Here is a 22,655-nt window from a genome sequence, read left to right on the forward strand (position 1 = left end):
ATTAAGGGAAAATCGGTTCAGATAAAACTATATTCCCTATATCTGATATTTTATCTAGATCCCTCACATTCCTAGTAGTCACTCCACAACAATGCTATTTGATACCAGATATCTGACAAAGCTCATAAGTACCTCTGTCAAATTGCATCGGCCCCAAATGGAGTTGATTTTGATGCATATGACAGAATTTGGCCTAAAAACAAGTATTTCAAATTTGGTGAAAATCGGTTCAGATGCACACCGATTTGTTTTCAAATCCCTCACATTCGCCACACTCCACAATGTGCCCTCTACAATAATGATAATTGGTACAAGATATCCGATAAATCTCATAAAAATTTTATCGATATGGGTTCATATTTGAATATAGCTTTTAAAAATATCTTTATCCGATTTCAGGTATATTATGCACGAAATGATAAATAACTGTCGAAATTGAGTAGATTTTTTCACATGCGATCCAATTCAGCCTAGTGTCAAATATGGCTTTACTCTACGGAAATGTTATTTGGTACGAGAAGTACAAATGCCTCCGTCAAATTGGGTGGAAATCGCTTCAGAGTTGGATATTAATTCTTTCGGATTCCAAATTATAGCTGCTCTAAAGCCATAACACGCATTCAAAATAGGTTCATAGTTGGTAGATCTACTTCACATAAATTCCCAGTAAAACGTTTTTTTTTTTGTTATCTGTAGCTCTTATAGTGGTATAGGTCTATCATACAGTTGGCCCCGGTCCAAAATTTGACCTTTCTTTGCTGGGGTTTAAATCGAGTCCTACCAAGAAACTTAGTAAATTGCTACAATAGTTTTTTTCACTCCCTCCTTCCTTAATTAAATTTTTCCTATTCTCAACCCACAGAGAAGAGAATCTATACATCTTCCTCCTTTTATACTTTTGGTTTTTCGACCCATAAATTAAACAGAGAATCTCTATCTCTCCTTTATTTTTGCCCAATGCCAGTGCAATTGATGGCTTCATTTATCCGTTTTCAATAAATTTTGCTCTTCAACAGAAATTTAATTTCCGCTAAAAAAGAACTAATGCAAAAGCAAACACCATTTTGCAGCCATGGAGGCGAAAGAGGTAATAATGGCGTTAACGACTTGAGAAAGGACAATGCCAAGCTAAATGAACAAAATGTCCCTTAATGGTTAGCTTCTACAACACGAGAACGAATGTAGAGAAAATGTTCAAAATAAATAAATATCCTGCTGTAATTACAATTTTTAAGCCAAAGGAAAATAATGTCCTGAGGTGAAAAAAAAATAAATTTTAAACTTAATTTTAAGGCGAAAAAGAATCGCCAATTGATTGGAGATTATGGTAAAAGCCAGGTGTTTATTTCCCCCCCCCCCCACTATCATTACGTTGAAAATGCTACATATCAGAAAACCACCAATTGTTTCCCCCACCCCAACCTTAATCTCAGACCAAAAGGTAGGAACCTCAGCATCTGAACAAAATCCCTCCAATGAGAATTTATCTTTTTGTACAGATTCATTAACATCACTTTTACGGTGATTAAACACAATTGAACCTTCATTTTTTCCAAACGTAGTTAGCGATAAGTGATGTACAAAAAAACAGTCGAAACAAGTCAAGGAGGCAGAGCATGGATACTGTGTTTAGCATAGTCTGCTAACTTTTTTTTAGTCGTCAAGCAACCAACCTGTGGCCTGCTATAAAATAAAAACAAATTATCATAAATATCAAAAAGTAATCCAATAATTTTCATTCATTTAATAGAAAAAAAGAAAGAAGGAACCCATAACAATGAATAGATAGGTTCACAATATTGAGAGGAGAAAAATCGAGGCATATGCTTTTTGCTCCACCTCTGATTTAAAAGAAGCCATAAGGCAAAGGACATGCCATGGCAAGACAATAGACCAGAATACGGGGAAAAATTCCTGTGATGATGGTTTTGCCTCTTCCAATACAATATTATTTTCCTATTATCATGATGACCAGGTTGTGCTGCTAGGCTATGACACAATACGGTCATAGCGTGAAATGTTTATAATGACAATAACATTGTTACAATTTTCATTGTTTCCTTGCCATACTCTCTTTTTCTCTCTCCAAGCATTGTTTAGCTACCTTCCCATGCTGCTGTCTTGTATGATCTTTGTAAATCCCATGGCGGTATTCTTTGATTACCGAGGGCGGGTGACTTTAATGTTTAACAAAAGCAGAATCATATCTCATGAGAAAAAAATTGAAAAATTGTTTCCTTACCAAAAACCATAGCAAATTCTTTGTCCTACTTCTTCCATATTTAAATTATAATTAATTTTTCTTCATTTTTTTCTATTTTTAGCTCAAAATCCCCGCATTATTGAACATCCCAAGGATATGGTGGTACCAAAAAATGATCCATTTACATTTAATTGCAAAGCCGAGGGCACCCCAACACCATCGATACAATGGTTCAAGGATGGCAATGAATTGAAAACGGACTCCGGCTCTCATCGCATTGTTATGCCAGCGGGGGATTTGTTTTTTCTAAAGGTAAGATTTGTAGAAAAAGGAATTTGATTTTAGACTAAGAATATTATTCACCACTTTCGGCGCAGCAAAGCAACTCTTTAGCTCTTTTGGGTCTATTTTTGTTCTTGTGCGGTGTAAGTTCTTGCACTTTTTGGAATTTCAATGGCTTTACCCCGAGCTCGTTTTTCAATATTTGCCGAATGGAATATTGCGATATGTTCAGCTTACGAGCCATTTTTAGGCCACTGCTACGCGGATTTCGATCAAGTCGCTTCTTTACTTTTCGAACCAATTCTGCTTATGTTGCGACGAACGATGGTACGAGACACAAATGATTTATTCACATTTAAATGCTGGAGTGCTCTAACGATAGTCACTTATGGTTTTCTAGCCAAATCACAAATAACTTATTTTCTGGAAAATTCTCACCAAAATGCTTCTGTACCTTGTAAACAATATAATGAGCTGTTGCTGGAATAATTTTAACAGCTGTCGGATGAGTAGCTAAGAAATGACAGCAGTCTAAAGTTGGTTGCAGTTTTCTTATCTCACCCTGTACATTATGTAAAAGTCATATGTTAAGTGAAATTTTCATATTTTATATTTTCATTGCATACTTTGGGGAGCATTTAACAATTTTCAAACTTAAACTAACGCCATATCTTACAGTTGTATTTTATTTATTCATAGCGATACTTGCATAGCGTCCTATAAGAAACTTCCTTAAGATTAAAAAATTCTGGGGAGTGTGAAAAATGTACTTTACATATGGTTCTAACATCATGTATAATCGAACCTGTAATAATCTTTTAATATATAGTTCTTGTAATCCTAATTTTACACATTTTCGATTCACTGAATAGTTTAATTAAACTAGGCCGTTCGTGAAATCACACTGAAAATTTTTTATGTTTCAAACCAAATTTCTTCCTTGGGCTGAAAGGTACAACACACCTCCCCCGAAAAATATAGCCACAAACTATTCTATGTAATGTTTTGTATTTGTTAAATATTTTTTAATAATTGTCGCGTGCCACAAACTTTATAAATATTCACATTCAGGCAAACTTGTTCCCCTCGCCCCCCAAGTTTACCACACTGGCAATTTGCACTAAATGTCCATTAAATTAAATATCAATTAGCAAACTATTTGTTCATCATTGTTTTACAATTTCAAAGAAATGAATGAATTTCAATAAAGCCGCGCATTTCAAAAGGGGTATGGTCGGTGCGAGAAAAAAAACCATTACGGCCACACAACAAATGGCGCGGCTGCTCTCAACAAACTAGCATTCAAATGAAATGAAAAGAACATTTCGTAAATACTCATATTTAACAGATGTTTTTGCCATGCTGTTTCATTAGGGCCGCCAACGACAACACAAAAAACATTGCACACATTTCATATAAAATATGTAAATTGCAATTATATGGCGTTTATATTTATAAACATATTTTTCAATAATAAAACAACGTGGCGAGAGACATCAGGGCACACAAACATCTGAATACAAACGGACAAACGCAAAGTATGTTGGCCACAAATTATTAACACATGACTGATGAACTTTTTTTTACAAACAGACAAACATGCGGATATGAACATTCATACATATTTTGAATAGGTTTTTTTGTATATGAAAAAAGACAGGGTTTTGAAGTCGTTTGTTTTTTGTCAATAATGTCCTTTGAATGATTTGCAATGAATTTGAATTTCCGTTTCCGTAACACATGTGCAAAATTAAAAATATAAAATCGAGTTTTTTTAGTATTTAAAAGTCACGATGATGTAGATCAATTATTTTGTATTTTGTTGAATCAGATTCAAAATGTCACAAAATTGCTAACATGTTTTCACATACCTTAATTTTGGATATATTTGGGACTCTTTTACGAGAATAATGCACCCTAATGTTTCATTGTAAATTTCCTTTGAAATTAATAAAACATTTGAATTATTATAAAATACAGTTTCCTTTCAATGAGGGCCAAAATATTGCAACACTTCCATATTTATTTTTATAGATCTCAATTTTTAATATATTTGAAACTCTCTCACCATTTTTTTACACTCTAATGTTTCATTCCAAATTTTTCTATTAAAATCAATTCAAAATTTAAATAATTAAATTAACTTGGACAATATTCCCACATATCTGTTTCTCCTTACCCATCATCTTTCTTCTTTCCATTATATTGAAATTTGTCCTGCCTCCCACCTTACTTCCTTTTCATTTCATTATAAAATTTAATTAAAAATTCTCTCCATTGTAGTCCGGTTGGCTAGCTTTCTGCTGTTCTGGCCAATTTGTAACAACATTTCAAAAAGATTTGTATTTTGTGATAAGATTTTAAACATCAACACGTGCCCATCTATCTGCGTAGCACATCAAAGGGGTTTTATTGTTAACGAAATTGTAATTTTTATTTTGAAACGAAATTCCTGAAATAATTTTCCTTATTGCATAGATATTAATCAAATTTTACCACTCCAAAATTCACAATAAAATTTGTTTTTTTTTTCTTATTTTATTTTAGGTTATACACTCGAGACGTGAAAGTGATGCTGGGACATATTGGTGTCAGGCCAAAAATGAATTTGGTGTGGCGAGATCACGTAATGCTACGCTACAGGTTGCATGTAAGTATTATTGAAAAGATTTATTGAATAATATTATTTAATTAAAAAGAAATGGCGCCCAAGGGGGGGATGTTGATACATTTTAAATTGGAAAACCGTTTCTTCTCTATGAAATATAATATTAATATTGAATCTCCAAAACCAAATTTGTAATTTAAATTGATAAAAAAAAAAAAAAAACAGAAATAGTAACTGGCGCCCAACGTGGCACTATTGATTTATTATGTTTTCATTTGTAAAACATTTAACATTTCATTAAAATTGGGCAATGAAAACCGACGAGAAAAATACTCATATATTAATTTTTGTAGAATTCATAATTGCGTAATTACATTGGCGCCCAAAATGGCGAATAATAAATATTCTAATAATGAAGCCGTTTTAACTTCTCGAAATATAATATATTACTAAATTTAGCAACAAGGCTTGTAAGTTGCGTATATTTCCAGAAAAATTTCAATTGGCGCCCAAAGTGGGGCTAAAGCTTAAATCGAATGTAATCATTGAGTCATCAATATACTTTTTGATGACAAAACGTTATGACACAGATGTGTCATTTTATAAACCTTTAAACCCCGTCGGTGGCGCCCGACGAAGGAGCTCGAATACATAATTGTTAACAAGTTACAATTTATCTATAGGTTTGATAACAATTATCCATTTTTCCGGAGATGTATAAAAACCAAAAAATCTCTTAAGAACCTGGCGCCCAACGTAAAATTGAAAGAAGTTAATCCTTAACAAATATACGTTTTAAGACATGAGTGGCGCCCAAAGTATAATCAAAAATGTGTGCTCTGCGCTTTAATATCTAGAGGAATGAATTAACAGAGAAGGTTATTAACTCGAAAAAAATTATCTGAAGTATGAGGCGCCCAGCGTAAAAACTAAGCAATTTAACATTCAGATAACGATTGTTAAAGTCACAAATCAATTTTTAAATTTAGATGAAAATGCCACTATTTTTTTTAAAAATATTTGATTTTTATGAATTCTTAGAAGCCTTCTTTCAAAATCATTAAAAATAGTTGACACTAAGCCACTATATATCTCTTTTATGGAATACTGATAATTTTACCCAAACTGGTTTTGAACGACCAGCTAAAATTTGGCCTCCAAGCTAAAAATTGGCCTAGTTTCTAAATATGCCTCAACTAATGTAGAATTTAAATATAGATAAAGAAATATTAGTTTTTCCATACATTACAAAATGGCGCCCAACGTAAATCCTAAGACATTATTATATATTTTTCACATTTACTCTGAAATTAACTTCCCCAAATTTTCTCTTTCTTTCCTTTCAGTCTTACGTGACGAATTCCGCTTGGAACCTCAAAACACCCGTGTGGCTCAGGGTGAAGTTGCCCTCATGGAATGTGGCCCACCGCGTGGTTCGCCCGAACCCCAAGTATCCTGGCGTAAAAATGGACAAACTCTCAATCTAAGTGGCAATAAACGTATACGCATTGTTGATGGTGGCAATCTGGCCATACAAGATGTACGGCAGTCCGATGATGGTCGTTATCAGTGTGTTGTGAAAAATGTTGTGGGTACCAGGGAGTCAAGTACAGCTTTTCTTAAAGTACACAGTAAGTTGTTGTTCATTTCATTTCCTTTTGTGTGCTTCTTCAAGTTTTAGCACCTGTTGTAAACACGATAATTTTTCAAATTTAATTCATTACAATTGTTTCATTTATTTTTCTTTCTTTCTCTCTCTCTCCGCCATTTAGCTCGACCATTTTTAATACGCGGCCCCCAAAACCAAACAGCTGTTGTGGGTACATCGGTTATATTCCAGTGCCGCATTGGTGGTGATCCATTGCCGGATGTCCTGTGGCGTCGCACAGCCTCGGGTGGAAATATGCCTTTACGTAAGTTTGTGATATGAAAACCTGTGTTTGTGGATAAACTACTCTAGAGCAAACAACGGATTTCCTTTTGCTACCTGTGTGTGTGTGCGTTGTGAATGTAATGCAGTCGTGTGTATGTTCGCATTGGGGTAAAAGCTGTTTATCTCAGTTGTACAGGATAAATTGTCGTTTGTCCTTTTAAAACGCCAGCATTTGGTTTTATGTTGATTTTTATTTTGTTCACAGAGGTTTCCTTGTTTGTCTGTTTGTTTGTTGACATTTCTACCGCTACAATAATTTTTATGTTCCCCTTCCCCATCCAACACACTCACTTCACCCCCACTCATTTGTTACTAAACGATTGTGGTCGCTCTTTGTTTGTTTAACCCTTCTCTGATTGTCAATTAGCCGGAAACCACATAACACAGTAAGCGGTCATCTATGATACCTGCAATTCAGCCCCAAACTGGGAAGCTTGTTTCTGTTTTCATTAGTGTGTGGGAGGGTGGGGGAGTTCTTAGTTTTCCAAAAAATTCAGATGTCATGTTATTTTAGCTCTTCAGTTTATGTGTTTTTCGCTTCAATTTGAGAAGTTTGTTAGTTTAGTTTGATTTTCTAAATGAAAATTACTTTTTGGGGTTTTGTTGCAAAACTGAATTTGGTCCAACCCATTGCAAGAGAAAGCATGCTACAATACAGTGGTGGGGAGTTAATGAGTATGTGGACCATAAAATGCCATATAAAATGTATGTGTGTTATGTTGTGTGTCTATGTGGGTGAATGTTTTGGCATTTGCCAAAATATGTGGTTTTCCTTTGGTATTTTTCATTTGAAATGTTTACCCGGGAGTATGTTTCGTTAGACATATGACGAATAATATTTAGAATGTGGTTTTCCTTCTCATTGCAATATTGGTTGCGCTTAGGTTAATGGTAATCAAATTAATTAAGCTAGGCTAATTGTGCTGTGGTTTTGAGGAGGTAGAAATTATGACAATATGTAGAAGAATTTAGACAAATATGCATTTAAGTTTGTTTTGGCAAAGTTGTAGGTTGTTCACATTCATTTATTCAATGTGGGCTTTCTTCAAGTTAATGTAACATAAATATGGCGCCCAACATTGGGCAGCTGAGTTGAATTACCAATGTAAATTGAATAACGAATGGCAGTTTTACTAATAACATAACATATAAACACCAACATTAAATGGCGCCCGATGTGGGGCAAATATGAAATTTAGAGTTTTAAAACACCTACTAGAGTCTATTTGCTTTAGCACTCAAACCAAAGATAAAATGCTTTCAATGACAGTTTTATATTTAAACTCTACATCATATGAAAATTGACATAAAATGGCGCCTAATATCATTCTTAAGACACTATTTTTAATTTTTAAAAACACTCGGGACGTGTTTATTTAATTTAAATTTGTTTTGGCATTGAAATCCTCTTTAAGCTTCAGATGGCGCCCATCATGAATCTCTGTAGTTTTCCCACACTCACTTTCGCTATGGAAAAATTTATAATTTTTTTTTCATTTTTCCTTTTTTAATATCTAGGTCGTGTCACGGTCTTGGAAGATCGAAGCTTGAAATTGGACGACATTACATTGGAAGATATGGGTGAATATACCTGTGAGGCCGATAATGCTGTAGGTTCGATAACAGCCACTGGTACCCTTATTGTGCACGGTAAGTTAACTTAAAAAATAATAATTTCCAACAAATTATTAATATTTTTAATTTTTTTACAGCTCCCCCTAAATTCTCGATTAGACCCAAAAATCAATTGGTCGAAGTCGGCGATGAGGTTATCTTCGAATGTCAGGCCACGGGTTATCCCAAACCCACTGTCTATTGGTCCATTGAAGGTAATAGTTCTCTGCTATTCCCCGGCTACAAGGATACCCGTTTGGAAGTTACGGTGACACCCGAGGGTCGTTCGGTTTTGTCGATCTTTCGTTTTGCCCGTGAGGATAGTGGCAAAGTGGTCGTGTGCAATGCTCTGAATGCTGTGGGTAGTGTTAGCAGCCGTACCGTTGTCACTGTCGACACCCAATTCGATTTACCACCACCCGTCATTGAACAGGGTCCTGTGAATCAGACACTACCCGTCAAATCAATTGTTACCCTACCTTGTCGCACTTTGGGCTCACCCATACCTCAAGTTCAATGGTATTTGAATGGTATACCCATTGATGTTATGGATCATGAGAGACGCAATATGTCCGATTCCGGTTCTCTAACCATTGTTGACCTAATGAAGAATGAGGATGAAGGCCTCTACACTTGTGTGGCCAGCAATCGTAATGGCAAATCATCGTGGAGTGGTTATCTGCGTTTGGATTCACCCACAAATCCCAATATCAAATTCTTTCGGGCACCTGAGCTGTCGGCTCATCCTGGACCACCTGGCAAACCTCAAGTGGTAGACAAAACTGAAGACTCAATTAGTTTGTCATGGACACGTAGCAATAAAGTGGGTGCCTCCAGCCTGGTCGGTTATGTTGTGGAAATGTTTGCCAAAAATGAAACGGATGGCTGGACACAAGTGGCCAGTCGTGTACAGAATACAACCTATACCCAAGTGGGTTTGCTGCCAGGCATTAATTATTTCTTTTTGATAAGAGCGGAAAATTCGCATGGCCTATCATTGCCCTCACCCATGTCGGAGGCAATTGTGGTGGGAACGGTAAGTTTGATTTTGTCAATAACAAGAAATAAGATTTCTTTATTAATTTCTTTTGTTTCTTCGTGTGTGTGTGTTTTAGAAATACTTCAATAGCGGTTTGGATTTGAGTGAAGCTCGTGCCAGTCTCTTATCCGGTGATGTTATAGAACTTATCAATGCCAGTGTTGTGGATTCGACCAGCATGAAATTATCTTGGCAGGTTAGTGATTTGGAAAAACTTGTAAAGATTTTCTCTCTTCTTTTGTTTATTTCCAGCGGAAATTAAACAAAGTTTTGTTGTTTTGTGTTTTTGTTGTTGTAAAAGTAATATCTTAATGCTAAAAACTTCATTTCCTTATTGTTTTCTCTCTCTGTTTTCCTCACAGATCATCAATGGCAAATATGTTGAAGGTTTCTATATTTACGCACGTCAACTTTTGGATACTTCAGCCGGTTCCACAGCCAACACAAATCCATTAGTAGCTGCCGCACGTAGTAGCAGTAGCAGCAGTCGTTCCCATTCAACATCAGCCTCTTCATCGGCATTGATTTCGGCATCAAAACCAAATATTGCCAGACGTGACGGTACAGCTTATGTGGTGGCCTCCACAACACCATCGAGCGTCATCCAATCGGCTGCAGCCTATGTTGGCAGTACAACATATCGCATGTTGACCATATTGAATGGTGGTGGCGCCTCCTCATGTACCATGACCGGTCTATTGCAATATACGTTATATGAATTTTTCATTGTACCCTTTTATAAGTCGGTCGAGGGTAAACCATCGAATTCACGTGTCGCCCGAACTTTGGAAGATGGTAAGTCGAATGATGATTATTATTTTTACATGTGTGTATGTATGTTGGAAAAACTGGCATGTTTTCTTTTTTATTTTTGCTGTGCAATTTTACATTTATTGTGGAATTATTTTTTGGCGGAGAGGGGGTGGGAGAAAGGAATAAATCAAATTTATATTTTGTCAGAGGGAAGGTACCAAAAAAAAAAGAATTTTTGTGCCAAGAATTTTTAAACCAAAAATTTAATATTGCCCACACTGTGGGGGAGTTGGAACAGATCTAATTTATGGTGAAGGTGGAGGAAAATTATTTATATAATGTCTGTGTTTCATGAGTCGACTGAAGCTATTTTAACTGACCAACCAAAATCAGCCCCAATCGATGTTTTTAAACAAAAACACCAAGGCTTATTATTAAGCATGTTCCCACTTAATTTTTTTATATTTCCTCACTTTCTTAAGTCTTTAAGAAAACTTTCCCTAAAAAATTATGAAACACACTTTACAAGTTTTGTGTTAATAATTTGCCAAACTTTAGATAATGTCTGAAACCATTATTAGCCCTTACCTCTCCCCTACCCTTGAAATAGAAAATTAACCCTTTTTTGGCAGATGGCTGACTGCCCTTCTAACTAATTCAATATGAATGAAAACAGAAAAAAAAAACTTTGCAAAGTTTTTCTTACGCATGATATGTGGCAGAATCCTTTGCCCTTTTTCCGCATCAATAAATATTTAATCGGAAAATTATACAATACTTTTAGAAGGGAAAACAGCTGATGCTGTTGTTGCTAGTTTAACAAAAAGTAAATATTTGATGAACTCTACAAACCCTTCATTTAGCTGGAGGGGAAAAATTTTAAGGAATTCCGAAGTGGAGTTAGTAATCACAATATAATGAAAAAAATAAACAATGAGATTTAAATCGATATCTAAGAGATATGTAGCTGAAAATAATTGGTAATATTTGTTATGGGCCCACCATTCAAAAATAAATTTTTTGAAGTAAATAAAAGCATTGCAATATTTGATTGAAAGCACTTCAAAAATAAAAAAAAAAAACTTTTTACAGAAAATAATTTTGAATATAAATAATGGCGCCCAGCGTGAAAGTCATTGTTTTTCGTCCTTGAATGACATTTGCACAAAATTTTTTACATATATTTAAATTTCTTCAAAAAAACTGATTTATTTAAACCAGTGGCGCCCAACGTAAAATACAATTCGTAATCAAATTAAAGGGGAATTATTTATTTCAAAATCTCTCATGACATTTTCATTGTTTAGAGTTTATTTAAATCCATTTCCCTCCACTCAAAATACCTTATTAGGAAATCTCAAGAATTTTCCAAAGCACCCACTTAATTAACCCTTATTTAGCCAAAGACATTCATTGAAAAAACACCCCTCTTTGACATTTAGATAAAAAAATGACAGAAAAACTTTTTAATGCGTTTCTGATAAAAAAGAAAACAGCAACTTTTACACAAACAAAGAAATAGAAAAGGGCGATGAAGTTGCAAGACAGGAAAAAAGAAAAAAACTTTTTTTCTATTTGCCTATCTCAAGAAACGCAAGCAAATCCAATGATGAGTTGAACTTTTGCCGTTTGTTTTTTTATTTAAACAATCATAGACTGATTACTTTAAATAACCACAAAAACTTCCGCTTTTATTTATGGGGAGAGAAAAAGAAAAAAGTTGCATCCGCATGGTTTCCGTTTCCCAGACTCACTTGAACTCCTTTTGACAGGCAGCCAAAACACGAACGCACACACTCGCACACATGTGAACAACATTTGGGGCGACCATCCCCATGCATTTACAGAATAAATAAAGCATAAACAAATACGCACTTAAGCACAGCCGCCAAAGATAGCAGCAGAAACAAAACAAAGAAATAAAACATAAAAAGACCTACTCAAATAGATGGTGTGTCTGTCTGCATATATTACATGTACACCACACGCATGTATGTATGTGTAAGCTTTTCTTTGCACATTTACATACATGTGTGTGTGTGTCTGTATGGAAAAATATCAGGCCAACAGAATTGTTGAAAAAGATACAAATTTCATTTACCTCTTTCTCTGTTATAATTTCCACAAGTCTTTGCTTCTAATGGGGGAAAAATTTGCTGGGTAGACAACAGCGACAACAACAACATCATTTTCATTTGTTTATTTATAAGCTTTTCTTCCATCAACTATGTTGATGTTACAACAAGAAAATGCTGATGTATGCCAAGTTTTATGATGGCAAAACTCATCATCAACATCAGAATTTGTTCTCTCTCTCTCCACTTCACTGGCTTAGCATCAGAGAACATCATTAATGAGCTGATGAGTACCAAAGTTGACAATAAGGCCACCATGCACTTGCTGTTGTTTTTTCTTCTTTTTCTACTTTACAATAACACTTTAACTGTTGTGATGGAAAACTTTATAAATGTAATGCAGGGTTGGGTTTTAATGTGTGGCGCCCAATAGACGTTCAGAGGCAGAGATGGATAGTTTAGAGTTATAAAAGAGGTCTTAAAGGTTTTAAAAATAAGGTCTTAATATTTGCACTTTAAAATTCACTACACATTTGAGTTGTATTTTCAATGGAAGCCTGAGCAGTTGGGCGCCAACAAGTTAAAATAATAATTTTGGGAAAGAGTAAAAACTCAAAAAAGTTTTGGCTTTGAAAAACTCCTATATTTGTTCAAATTTAAATAAATTTAAATAAAATTTTAATACTTTAACATTAAGTAATTTTGGTTCGAGTCCTTTTATTTCCTTGTCTATACCAAAAAAATCAGTACAAGTCTCCATGTTATAGATCTCAAGTTTCAAGTAGATTCAAGTCTTATTCTGTCGATTGTAACATAAAAACAGGAGTCCTACATAGACAAGCCCTTGTAAAAATTATAGGTTGGCAACTAAATATAAAATCAGTGTTGATGCTGGTTAATGCTATTCGTTAAACATTTTGATTTAGCGCCAAATTTAACAATTCGAAAATATTTATTGATTTAACTTAGTTAAGCAAGAATATAGACTAAATATTTTCGTTCTAGACCAAGGAAAATATGTGTAGAGTTATGCCCCATTTAGAGACTTTTTCTGCGATATATAGGGCGCCAACTATTAGCAATAAAGCATTTCAGTTACTATTTGATCTTCATATAAAAATCCATTCGAAACTGTCATTGCACACCAATCTAAGATACGAACATAGCAAACAGAATGTCCTTGCTTTATTCAGTGCTGCCAATGTCATAGATGACATTTCATATTATTCGTTTAAAATAAGTTCCTTAAGCGTTGCGTTGCCTAATGTATATTGCCGCAATCGCATCCAACGTAATGCCAACCCTAGCCATAAAAATGTTTTGTTTGTTTGGCAACGCGGTATGCGACCATTCAGCAAGGTCAATTAAAAATGCGATCAATGAAATTGGCAATTCTCACTCTAGCAAAGACACGTACCACTTTCCAAATGCCTGGATGAAATGTTCACACTAGCCAATAGATGACACTTAAATAATTTGTTTCAAGTCTTCTATAACAACTTTCCATCCCTGATTACGGTTTTGCTTCGGCTGAAGCCAGTGGTTGTGTATGTGTGTGTGTAATTTTTGTCTAACTACCCAGTAAACAATTTTTGCCGAATTCGGTCCGATTTCTGTCAGAATCTCTGAAAAAATGTCCGATTCTGATTCCGAATTCCTTCCGATTTCGGTACGAAAGTTGTATGGACGTGGTCACCGAATTCGGAAAGATTTTCTGAAAAAAATCTGAAGAAATATTAGATTTTCTGGACGAATTCGGTGAAAATTCTTGAAAAAATAGGAGAAAAAATTAGATTTTCGGAAAAGATTCGGAGGACAACTCCGAATTTCTGAAAGAAATCGGGCAGAATTCGTCTGGAAATTCGGCGGAATATTCAGATTTTCTAAAAGAAATCAGTCAGAATTCGAAAAAAAATTCGGAATAAAATTTTCCATCATATTTTTTTGGGAATGAAAGAGAAAGAGGCTGATTCACAACAACAACAAAACGCACATTTTTACAACGGAAAATCTAACAGTTCACAATAACAAATAGCATTTTTGCTTTGCGCTTTGTTGTTGTTGAGATCTTGAAATGAATGATCACAACAACAACTACTATGGGAGAGAATGTGTCAAACCACCACCATCCGTTTACATGTGGGAGAGAATATGCCAGAGCAATAGACAATCTACTCTCTCCGTTTGTACATTTTTCGAGTTTTTTTCGCTTAAAAACACAGGAAAATGTGCAGAAATTCTAAAAAAAAACGTTTAGAAAATCGGACCAATTTCTATCAGAAATTTCTGAAAAAAACGTCAGAAATTTCGGAAAAAAATCTAAAATCAGAGCAGTCGGAAAAAATTGTTTACTGGGTACAATAAAGGGAAGGAGTTTTCCCTTTTCTTCCACGACTGCCTTTATGTTTGGGTGTGCGTGCGATACTTTTTTATTTAAAGGTGGCTGCATTTGTGAAAATGCTCTTTACATTACTCTTTACATTTCCATTTAGGTTTATTTTTGCAAGGCAAGTGGAAAATGGCTTGGATTTGTAAGGATGATGCACACACACACACATAAATACATATGTAAAATACACACATTCAACGGCGAGCACCCACATGAGTGTAGAAGGAGTCGTTTGAAAATAATACTTGTACCTTGGTGTTATTGGTGTTGTGTTTTCCGAGTGAGCTCCGTTTGCACTTGTTTTTCTATCCTGCTACTCGAGTATATTGTGATGTTTTGATTGTTGTGTTTGTTGTCATTCTTTGGCTGCGACGTTTTATTTTGATTGCTTTGTTAGCTGTGGGTTGTTTTCTTCATAACTTATTCTTGAGCATTTGTAGAGCTCTGGTATAATTTTGAGAATTGTAAAGGAAGATATGGTAAATCAGGTGAAAATAAGGGGTTTTTGGGACTGAGAATTTGTTAAATTTTTCGAAAATTTGTATTTGTATGGACCCCCAGCATAACAAATCTTTGTATTTCATAACTATTTGATATTTGATTGAAATTTTAAAGTATTTTGTTATTTTAAGTTTTAAAAGCCATAATTTGGACTGGTTTAAAAGAGACCCATTCGAAATTTCCAAAGAAATCTTTATGAGAAATTTATAACCACATTAGGGCCCTTAAAAAATTCTCGATCATGAATTTTTTCTAATGATTTTTTTATAAATATCGTCATATAAATGATTTTCTCATATAAACGCTAAAATATAACCCTGGGTTAATTGAGTCCCATCCAAAATTTCCAAGGACATTTTTATAAAAAATTCTTTACTACAATCGTCAATATACACAAGGTTTTTTGAAATTTTTCGATCATGAAGATTTCTCTAATAGATTTGTTTTTAATTTAGATACTTCTAACTTTAAATCAACAATCAATTTAAAGATCATGCCTCCATTTATTAAAAGAAAATCCATCCTCAACAAAATTTCATTCCCTTTAAACTCCTATAAAAACCACACATTCCAATCCTTCATTCATGCATTTTTTTCGTTTTGTAATTCCTCAACATGCACGGACTCTTTTGCTTAAGTTGATTTGCAATTACCTTGTCTCACTTTTGCATTAAGCTGCAACGTGCTAAAGCACCATTGTCACAACAAGAGAGAGACACAATCACAGAAGGACATTTATTCTTACGTGCAACACAAAAAAACTCATTTCAACAAAAAGCCAGCAAAACACACACGCCTAGGCCATGATGCAGAAAAATGGACTAAGAAAAGGATTTGCTGGTTTTTGTTTCTATTTAAATTGCATACAAATTGCAGCACGTAACAACAGTTGACAGTAAATGTTACGTGTAAACAGGAAAAAATGGGGGAAATCTAAGACCTAAAGAAAAAGAAAACACAATAAAATGGTAATGGAAGAGGGGAAAATCCCATTCCTACATGACTGCATGGGATAATACATAATGAAGGTAAGGGAAAGGGTCGGATTTTCCATCCAACATTCCTAAGAAAACAAACATTGCAATTGCATGCCTGCAGTTAAAGTGGGCCCTTTCCCCACACATACAGGCACACACTTAAAATTCTCCGGCTTCTGATATGTGATTTTTGCAAATGTAAACAATTTTTGTGGTTGCATTTCCGTTTGTCATTACCCTTAGGCTTCAGTTTGGTTTCACTCGGGATGATGATGTTGTTGATGTTGTCTTCATATTGTTCAACAACACATCTCTGGAATAATAAAAACATTTCATGGATGAAGGCAACTCATTTGAAATGCTCCAAAAGACAGACGGACAGACAGACAGACAGACAGGTGACAATTGTGCCTACAATAATAATTGTTGTTTATATTTGTATGGTTTTTGCAACAACAAAAACAAGAAATATCCTTGGCAGAGATTTATTTTTTTATGCAGGGATACGGTGCAAAATATACAATGGATCATTTGGAATAAAGATATTCATGGAATACCTAAACGCTAGGCATTAAATTGAAGTTGTAGCCTAAAAGTATGCAACGAAAATGTGAATTTTGCTTGCATTTCGGATTACCTTGACTTTGTGACATGGACTTTGTTAATTGTTCTGCAAAAGGTGATTTTTTGGAATAGTCGTATTTTATTTTAAAAATTTAATTAAACTTTCAAAGTATCCAGATATTTAAAAAAATTAGGAGAATTATGAATTTTTTTATGTTTCACTAGGGTGGAATTTGAATTGAATCTAGAAGAATCTCTCTCATTAAGACAGTTTGGCGTATTACTTGCAAGGATCTTAAAGGCTTAAGAAATATGTTCCGGGCTGCGTGAGCCGTAGTATCATAAGGATGGGAAAAATTCCCTTGAGTTTGTACGAATTTCACTGGTCCTTCAATAATTTTTATTGATTTTGTCAAAGGATATTGGATAGGATCGACAGAGATGTCTGTGTTTATTCTGGGATATATGGAAATATATACAATGGATCACTAGGAATAAAGATATTCATAAAAACCTAAACGCTAGGCATTCAATTACAGTTCTAGCCTAAAAGTATGCAACAAAACATGTAATTGCGCCATGAAATTAGTTAATAGTTCTCTTAAAGGCGTTTTTGTTTAGAAGATTCGTTTTTCAGTTTAAAAATGAAATAAAAATCAAAGACGAACCTCTTTGAAATTGGTCGGCCAATATTAAGTTTTTTATTGTGCACCAAATGTATTATATTTGCTTAAATAGGATGGAATTAGGCACATGTGACCAAATTGAGCCTAGAAGCATGTACGACAAATTTGGTGAAAATCGGTTCTGATATAGCTATAGCCCCCATACGTATATTTAATTTGATTTGATGTTTAAGTCTCTCATTTTCGTAATATAAAGTCTACAATAATGATATTTGGTTCCAGATGCTTCAGAAATGCATCTTCCAAATTTTATCGAGATTGGTTCAGATTTAGCTATAGCTCCTATATATCTTTATCGAATTTCACGTTTATCATGCATAAAATATGTAATATCAACCCAAATTGGATGGATTTTTGCACATTCAACCAATTTTTTATTTGGTGAAACTCAGATCCAGGGGTACGTGAGATATTTGGCAGAAATCGATCAAATTTGGCAGATATCGATTACAGTTGGAAATACCTCCCATATTTTAGTTTCCTCTGCCAAATATGCATAACGGGATATGGTATCATATACTTCGCCGCGCCCGGCTCTTGGATTTCCTTTAATGGCTAAAGTATACTTATTTTAGGGAATAGTTTCATTTTCCTTTTCTTTGTATTCCCATTCTAATATAATTTTAATTCAATTACCATAATTTCATAATAATAATTCCATGCCAGAATTTTCCCCTAACATATTTCTCATTTGCCTTCAAAATAATTTTCTTCTCATTATGCATTTTTTTCATTCCTATTCTGTTTTTTTTTTTTCTTCTCACAGTACCCAATGAAGCACCATTTGGCATGGAAGCCATATTGTTGAATTCATCGGCTGTATTCTTGAAATGGAAACAACCAAATCTTAAGGCTCAACATGGTAAGTAACACTACGCCCAACACATAGTAATACATGTGTGTGTGTGTGTGTGTTAACAATGACGGGTGAGAATAAAAGGACCCAACACAAACCTGATGCTACCATGTTTTGCTTGAACGGCAACAAAGCATTTGCTGTTGGTCCTTTTTTTCCAGAGATCCCTTCCATAGCTAATCTCTTTTTAAATGCCATTGTTATTTAATATATTTTCCGTTTTTTTTTTTTCATCTCTCTTTTTCTTTTCACACATATATAATTTTCTTGTTGGCACCTCATTAGGCGTATTGTTGTACTATCACATTGTTGTGCGTGGCATTGATACGGCCCATAATTTCTCACGTATTCTAACAAATGTCACAATTGATGCTGCCTCACCCACACTGGTGTTGGCCAATTTAACCGAAGGTGTCATGTATACCGTAAGTGTGGCAGCTGGGAATAATGCTGGCATTGGTCCCTATTGTTCGCCGGCAACATTGAGATTGGATCCCATTACCAAGAGATTAGATCCTTTCATAAATCAACGGTAAGTTGGCAAAGTTTTTATATCATCATCTAATATATGTTTTTTTGTTGGGTAAAGTATTTAAATAGATTCCACAAAAAATGGTGTATGGAGCCATTATTTATGCAAAAATTCATAAATATGATGTATGACCTTTCTTCTATTCTCCTTGCATAATTTTGTATCCTATGTAAATGTGTGTGCTTTTTCTCTCTTTCCTCCATTTTTTAGATATCCCATAAATCAAGATCATGTCGATGATGTATTAACTCAACCATGGTTTATTATATTATTGGGTGCCATATTGGCCATAATGATGTTATCCTTTGGCGCCATGGTCTTTGTCAAGCGTAAACACATGATGATGAAACAATCTGCCTTAAATACCATACGAGGTAAGTGAAAAATAGACTACGTTTTAAAACCCTTTTAAAGTTTCATAAAAATTTTTTTATGAAAAAAAAAAAAAACAATTATTTTCTCTTTGGGGATGAGTGTCTGAAAGTCATTTTCGGCCAGTTTTGTATTGAAGTATGATGTTGTGTTAACTCAGCATTATTTTACAATTTTTCACAAGCCTTACCGTTGGGTAGATGAGTTAAGAAGTGGATTTCATTGTTGTCGTTTTTGTTGCCATTAAATGCTGACTGACTTTTCGTGGTGTTTAAAAGCTGGTGAAATGAAGGCAAAAAAAAGGACTTAACCAAACCACTTGAATGCAATTGTTAAGCAGACAGTCAGGTGTAAAATAAAACTTTTCTGGAAATTTTAAATACTCAGTTGCATTTATTGTAACTTTTTATGTAGTTGCTTTAAATGTTTTTAAACGAGGGAGACCGGAGATTTCAGCTATGTTAATTTAAGGCTTCCTGGAAATTAAATAAAGCATAGATAACTAGCTATTTTTAAATGGGGTTTTGAAATTCCCTAAAGTACACGGTTTCAGAATATATCCGATAATATTTTAGATCAGATTTGCTCATTTTCAAGTTTTACGAACTGAAGTCAAACGTTATATGTTTCCTCCAACCACTATGTATGTTCTTGGTGGTCTATTGTTATTTTGAGGAATTCTGGACAAAATAAAAAACTCATATAAACCGTCTTATAGTGGAGGTCATATTGATTGCCAGAAAATATGAACTTTCTTTATTCAATTATTGGAAATTAAATTTGTCTCCCTTTTTTATTTAAATAAATCATTCGCAGCATTGTCCGCAAATTTTATGAATTATATATTGCAATGTGACAATGCTGCGTATGATTTATTTAAATAAAACATAAAAAATAATTCCATTTATTTAATACTGTTTTCCCCCATCTTCTGGTTATTATTATAGCTTTCATGCGGCAATTCCCACTTAAGGGGAGGGTTCGAATGTCGCTCAACCAAAATCAAAATCGCTCTTAAATGAGTCAAAATTTTTGTATAGCTCCTGTAAACGGGCTCTACCCTTTTCGGCCCTTCTATGAGTCAAATATCAATCAATACGTATTTATCCCGCATTCTTAAGAGAATTGGCTGAGTTGTGTTATTGCAGGGTTAAATCCCTCCTTCAAGCCCTAACGTATTTTTCAGATAGTAGCCAATCTGCCAACATTGGTCACGTTTCAAGCCACATTTTTCTACCGATAAAATTTATATTCGCATTTGGTATTTGCAAATCCAATTCCTGCAGAAAATGTCGAATATAGTCCCAAAATTTGGTCTGCCAGCCTATATAGAAGCATTCTTTATTTTCCACAATTCTGCCAAGTTATAGAAGGGGAATTGTTGCAGTTAGGCATTTTGAACTATCTTGGAATTATTTTTTTTATAGATCTGAATACAATACATCTCGATTTTTCTATGGAAAGCTGCTCGAGTTCCTTATGAAATTGAGTCTTGGTATAATTATGGCTTGATCCTCAAGAAATTTTGCATGGAGTTTGGGTCAGTTTTGAAATGGAAAAATATAAAAATTTCCTGAGATTTTCATGGTGTAAGTGTATAAGATAGGACTAATCCCTACCAGTCTGGAATGTCATCGGATAATGTTTAAAGGGGAAAATAGCTTAAGGAATAGCAAATAAAAGCCTATTGTTTTCAGAATAATATTTAAGAAGCTCAATTATGTATCACAATATCTTGAGGGGTTTGTTCATTCCAGTCCATAGGGTTTCTGATCTACAAAAACTTAATTTCAATTATTGTGTTGTAGGGTATCCCAAGGGCGGCCGCGTCCTTCTGTAGCATTTGATTACTTGTCGTATTGAAATTATTTTCATCAGATTTTTTTTCTACCTTAGGCTTGGTAAACTTGTTTGATTCACAATACTGTTTTAAGTAGCCATCCTTTCTCATTATAGGCTTATTTTTGTTAAACTATAAATTATCTAAGTTCAAACTTAACATAAACACCGAGGCGTATACTTATTGATAATATCGTATCCCATTGGGCGTATGATTTATAAAAGTTTTCATCGTTTTTTCTTTGCATTCCATTTGTTTTTTTTTTTTTCAAGTCATTTCTCTTAATCACTGTTTTAATTGCTGGAACAAATCAGGATTTTTTTTTCCTCTTTGCTATTATATGTCAACTAATATTGTCTGGCAAACCAATCACCGGTATTTTTTTTTCTGGGAGACCAACAATTTCCAGTTGCTGGCATTAAAACAATATGCCTATCCATTTGATTTTCAATTTTCCTGCATCTTGTTTTACATTCATTTTCGTTCAGCATCATCATGGTTTTTTGTGTGAATTAATCTCTGTCTCTCTCCTAAATGAACATAAATTGAAGTTTTAATTTTCAAACATAGTTTTTTGTCTCCAAGTGCAATGAAATTTTATTATCAAATGTAGGTTGGATGCTGGCGCTTCTGTTTTCCCCCATTTTTTTCAGTTTTGCTGTCATGACATGTTAATTAACTAAATAGTTAACATGACCATAACATAGAGGACATTTAGTAGACAAGCTTAATGAAAACTAGTAGAGATATTTTTTGTTAACTAACGCATTGAATGCTTTAAAACAAAACAACAAATTTCGACAATATGGCTTTAATCCCCAAATGAGACATTTATTTTTGTTTGTTTTTTCCCCCTCTTTTTTGGAGGGAAAAAACTTTTTAATTTTGTCAATCTGTTAGTGGATTTTGAAATAACCCCCATTGTTTTTGTCTTCTCTCTTTTTCGACTCTCATTTTTATTTTTATAGGTACCCATGCCAATGATGTTTTAAAAATGCCAAGTTTATCACGTAATGGCAATGGTTATTGGTTGGATGCTTCCACGGGTGGTATGGTGTGGCGCACCCAGCCAAGTGGTGATACACTCGATATGCAAAAGGATCAAATTGATGACTATGCACCGGTATGTCTGACCAACAATGCAGCCAATGGAGCAAATAATACCAATGAACGTGGTGCCGGCAGTGGCAGTGGACAGCAACGGTATGTATGGCCATAGAGCTTTATGCATTTTGTTAAAGTCATCAAAAGGTTTAATGTTTTTTTTTTTTTGGGGAAAATATATACATACAACATATCTGTGTGTGTGTTTGAGAATTGTGTGATTCTGCTGTGTATTTTTATATGGCAAATTGTGTTTGTATTAGAGTTTTAAAAAATTCAAAGCATTTTGTTAGTTTTCGCTTTTATTTCCATTTAGTGTTTTCATTT

At 34.3% G+C, this 22,655-nt stretch overlaps 1 protein-coding gene across 1 annotated transcript in view; it reads left to right on the plus strand.

Moving 5' to 3' along the window:
- The window catches only part of LOC101898311 (protein sax-3), a 92,024-nt gene that overhangs the window by 58,684 nt on the left and 10,685 nt on the right, over positions 1 to 22,655 (plus strand). Inside the window, exons 2-13 of the mRNA XM_011293109.3 lie at positions 2,325 to 2,515; positions 5,033 to 5,135; positions 6,440 to 6,724; positions 6,866 to 7,006; positions 8,545 to 8,676; positions 8,739 to 9,676; positions 9,756 to 9,875; positions 10,042 to 10,474; positions 18,391 to 18,486; positions 18,766 to 19,012; positions 19,223 to 19,386; positions 22,193 to 22,427. Coding sequence (XP_011291411.1) covers positions 2,325 to 2,515; positions 5,033 to 5,135; positions 6,440 to 6,724; positions 6,866 to 7,006; positions 8,545 to 8,676; positions 8,739 to 9,676; positions 9,756 to 9,875; positions 10,042 to 10,474; positions 18,391 to 18,486; positions 18,766 to 19,012; positions 19,223 to 19,386; positions 22,193 to 22,427 — 3,085 coding nt within the window. The remainder of the gene's footprint in view (positions 1 to 2,324; positions 2,516 to 5,032; positions 5,136 to 6,439; positions 6,725 to 6,865; positions 7,007 to 8,544; positions 8,677 to 8,738; positions 9,677 to 9,755; positions 9,876 to 10,041; positions 10,475 to 18,390; positions 18,487 to 18,765; positions 19,013 to 19,222; positions 19,387 to 22,192; positions 22,428 to 22,655) is intronic.

This window comes from Musca domestica, unplaced genomic scaffold, assembly GCF_030504385.1.
Source record: "Musca domestica strain aabys unplaced genomic scaffold, Musca_domestica.polishedcontigs.V.1.1 3, whole genome shotgun sequence".
In the NCBI taxonomy this organism is placed as follows: Eukaryota; Metazoa; Arthropoda; class Insecta; order Diptera; family Muscidae; genus Musca; species Musca domestica.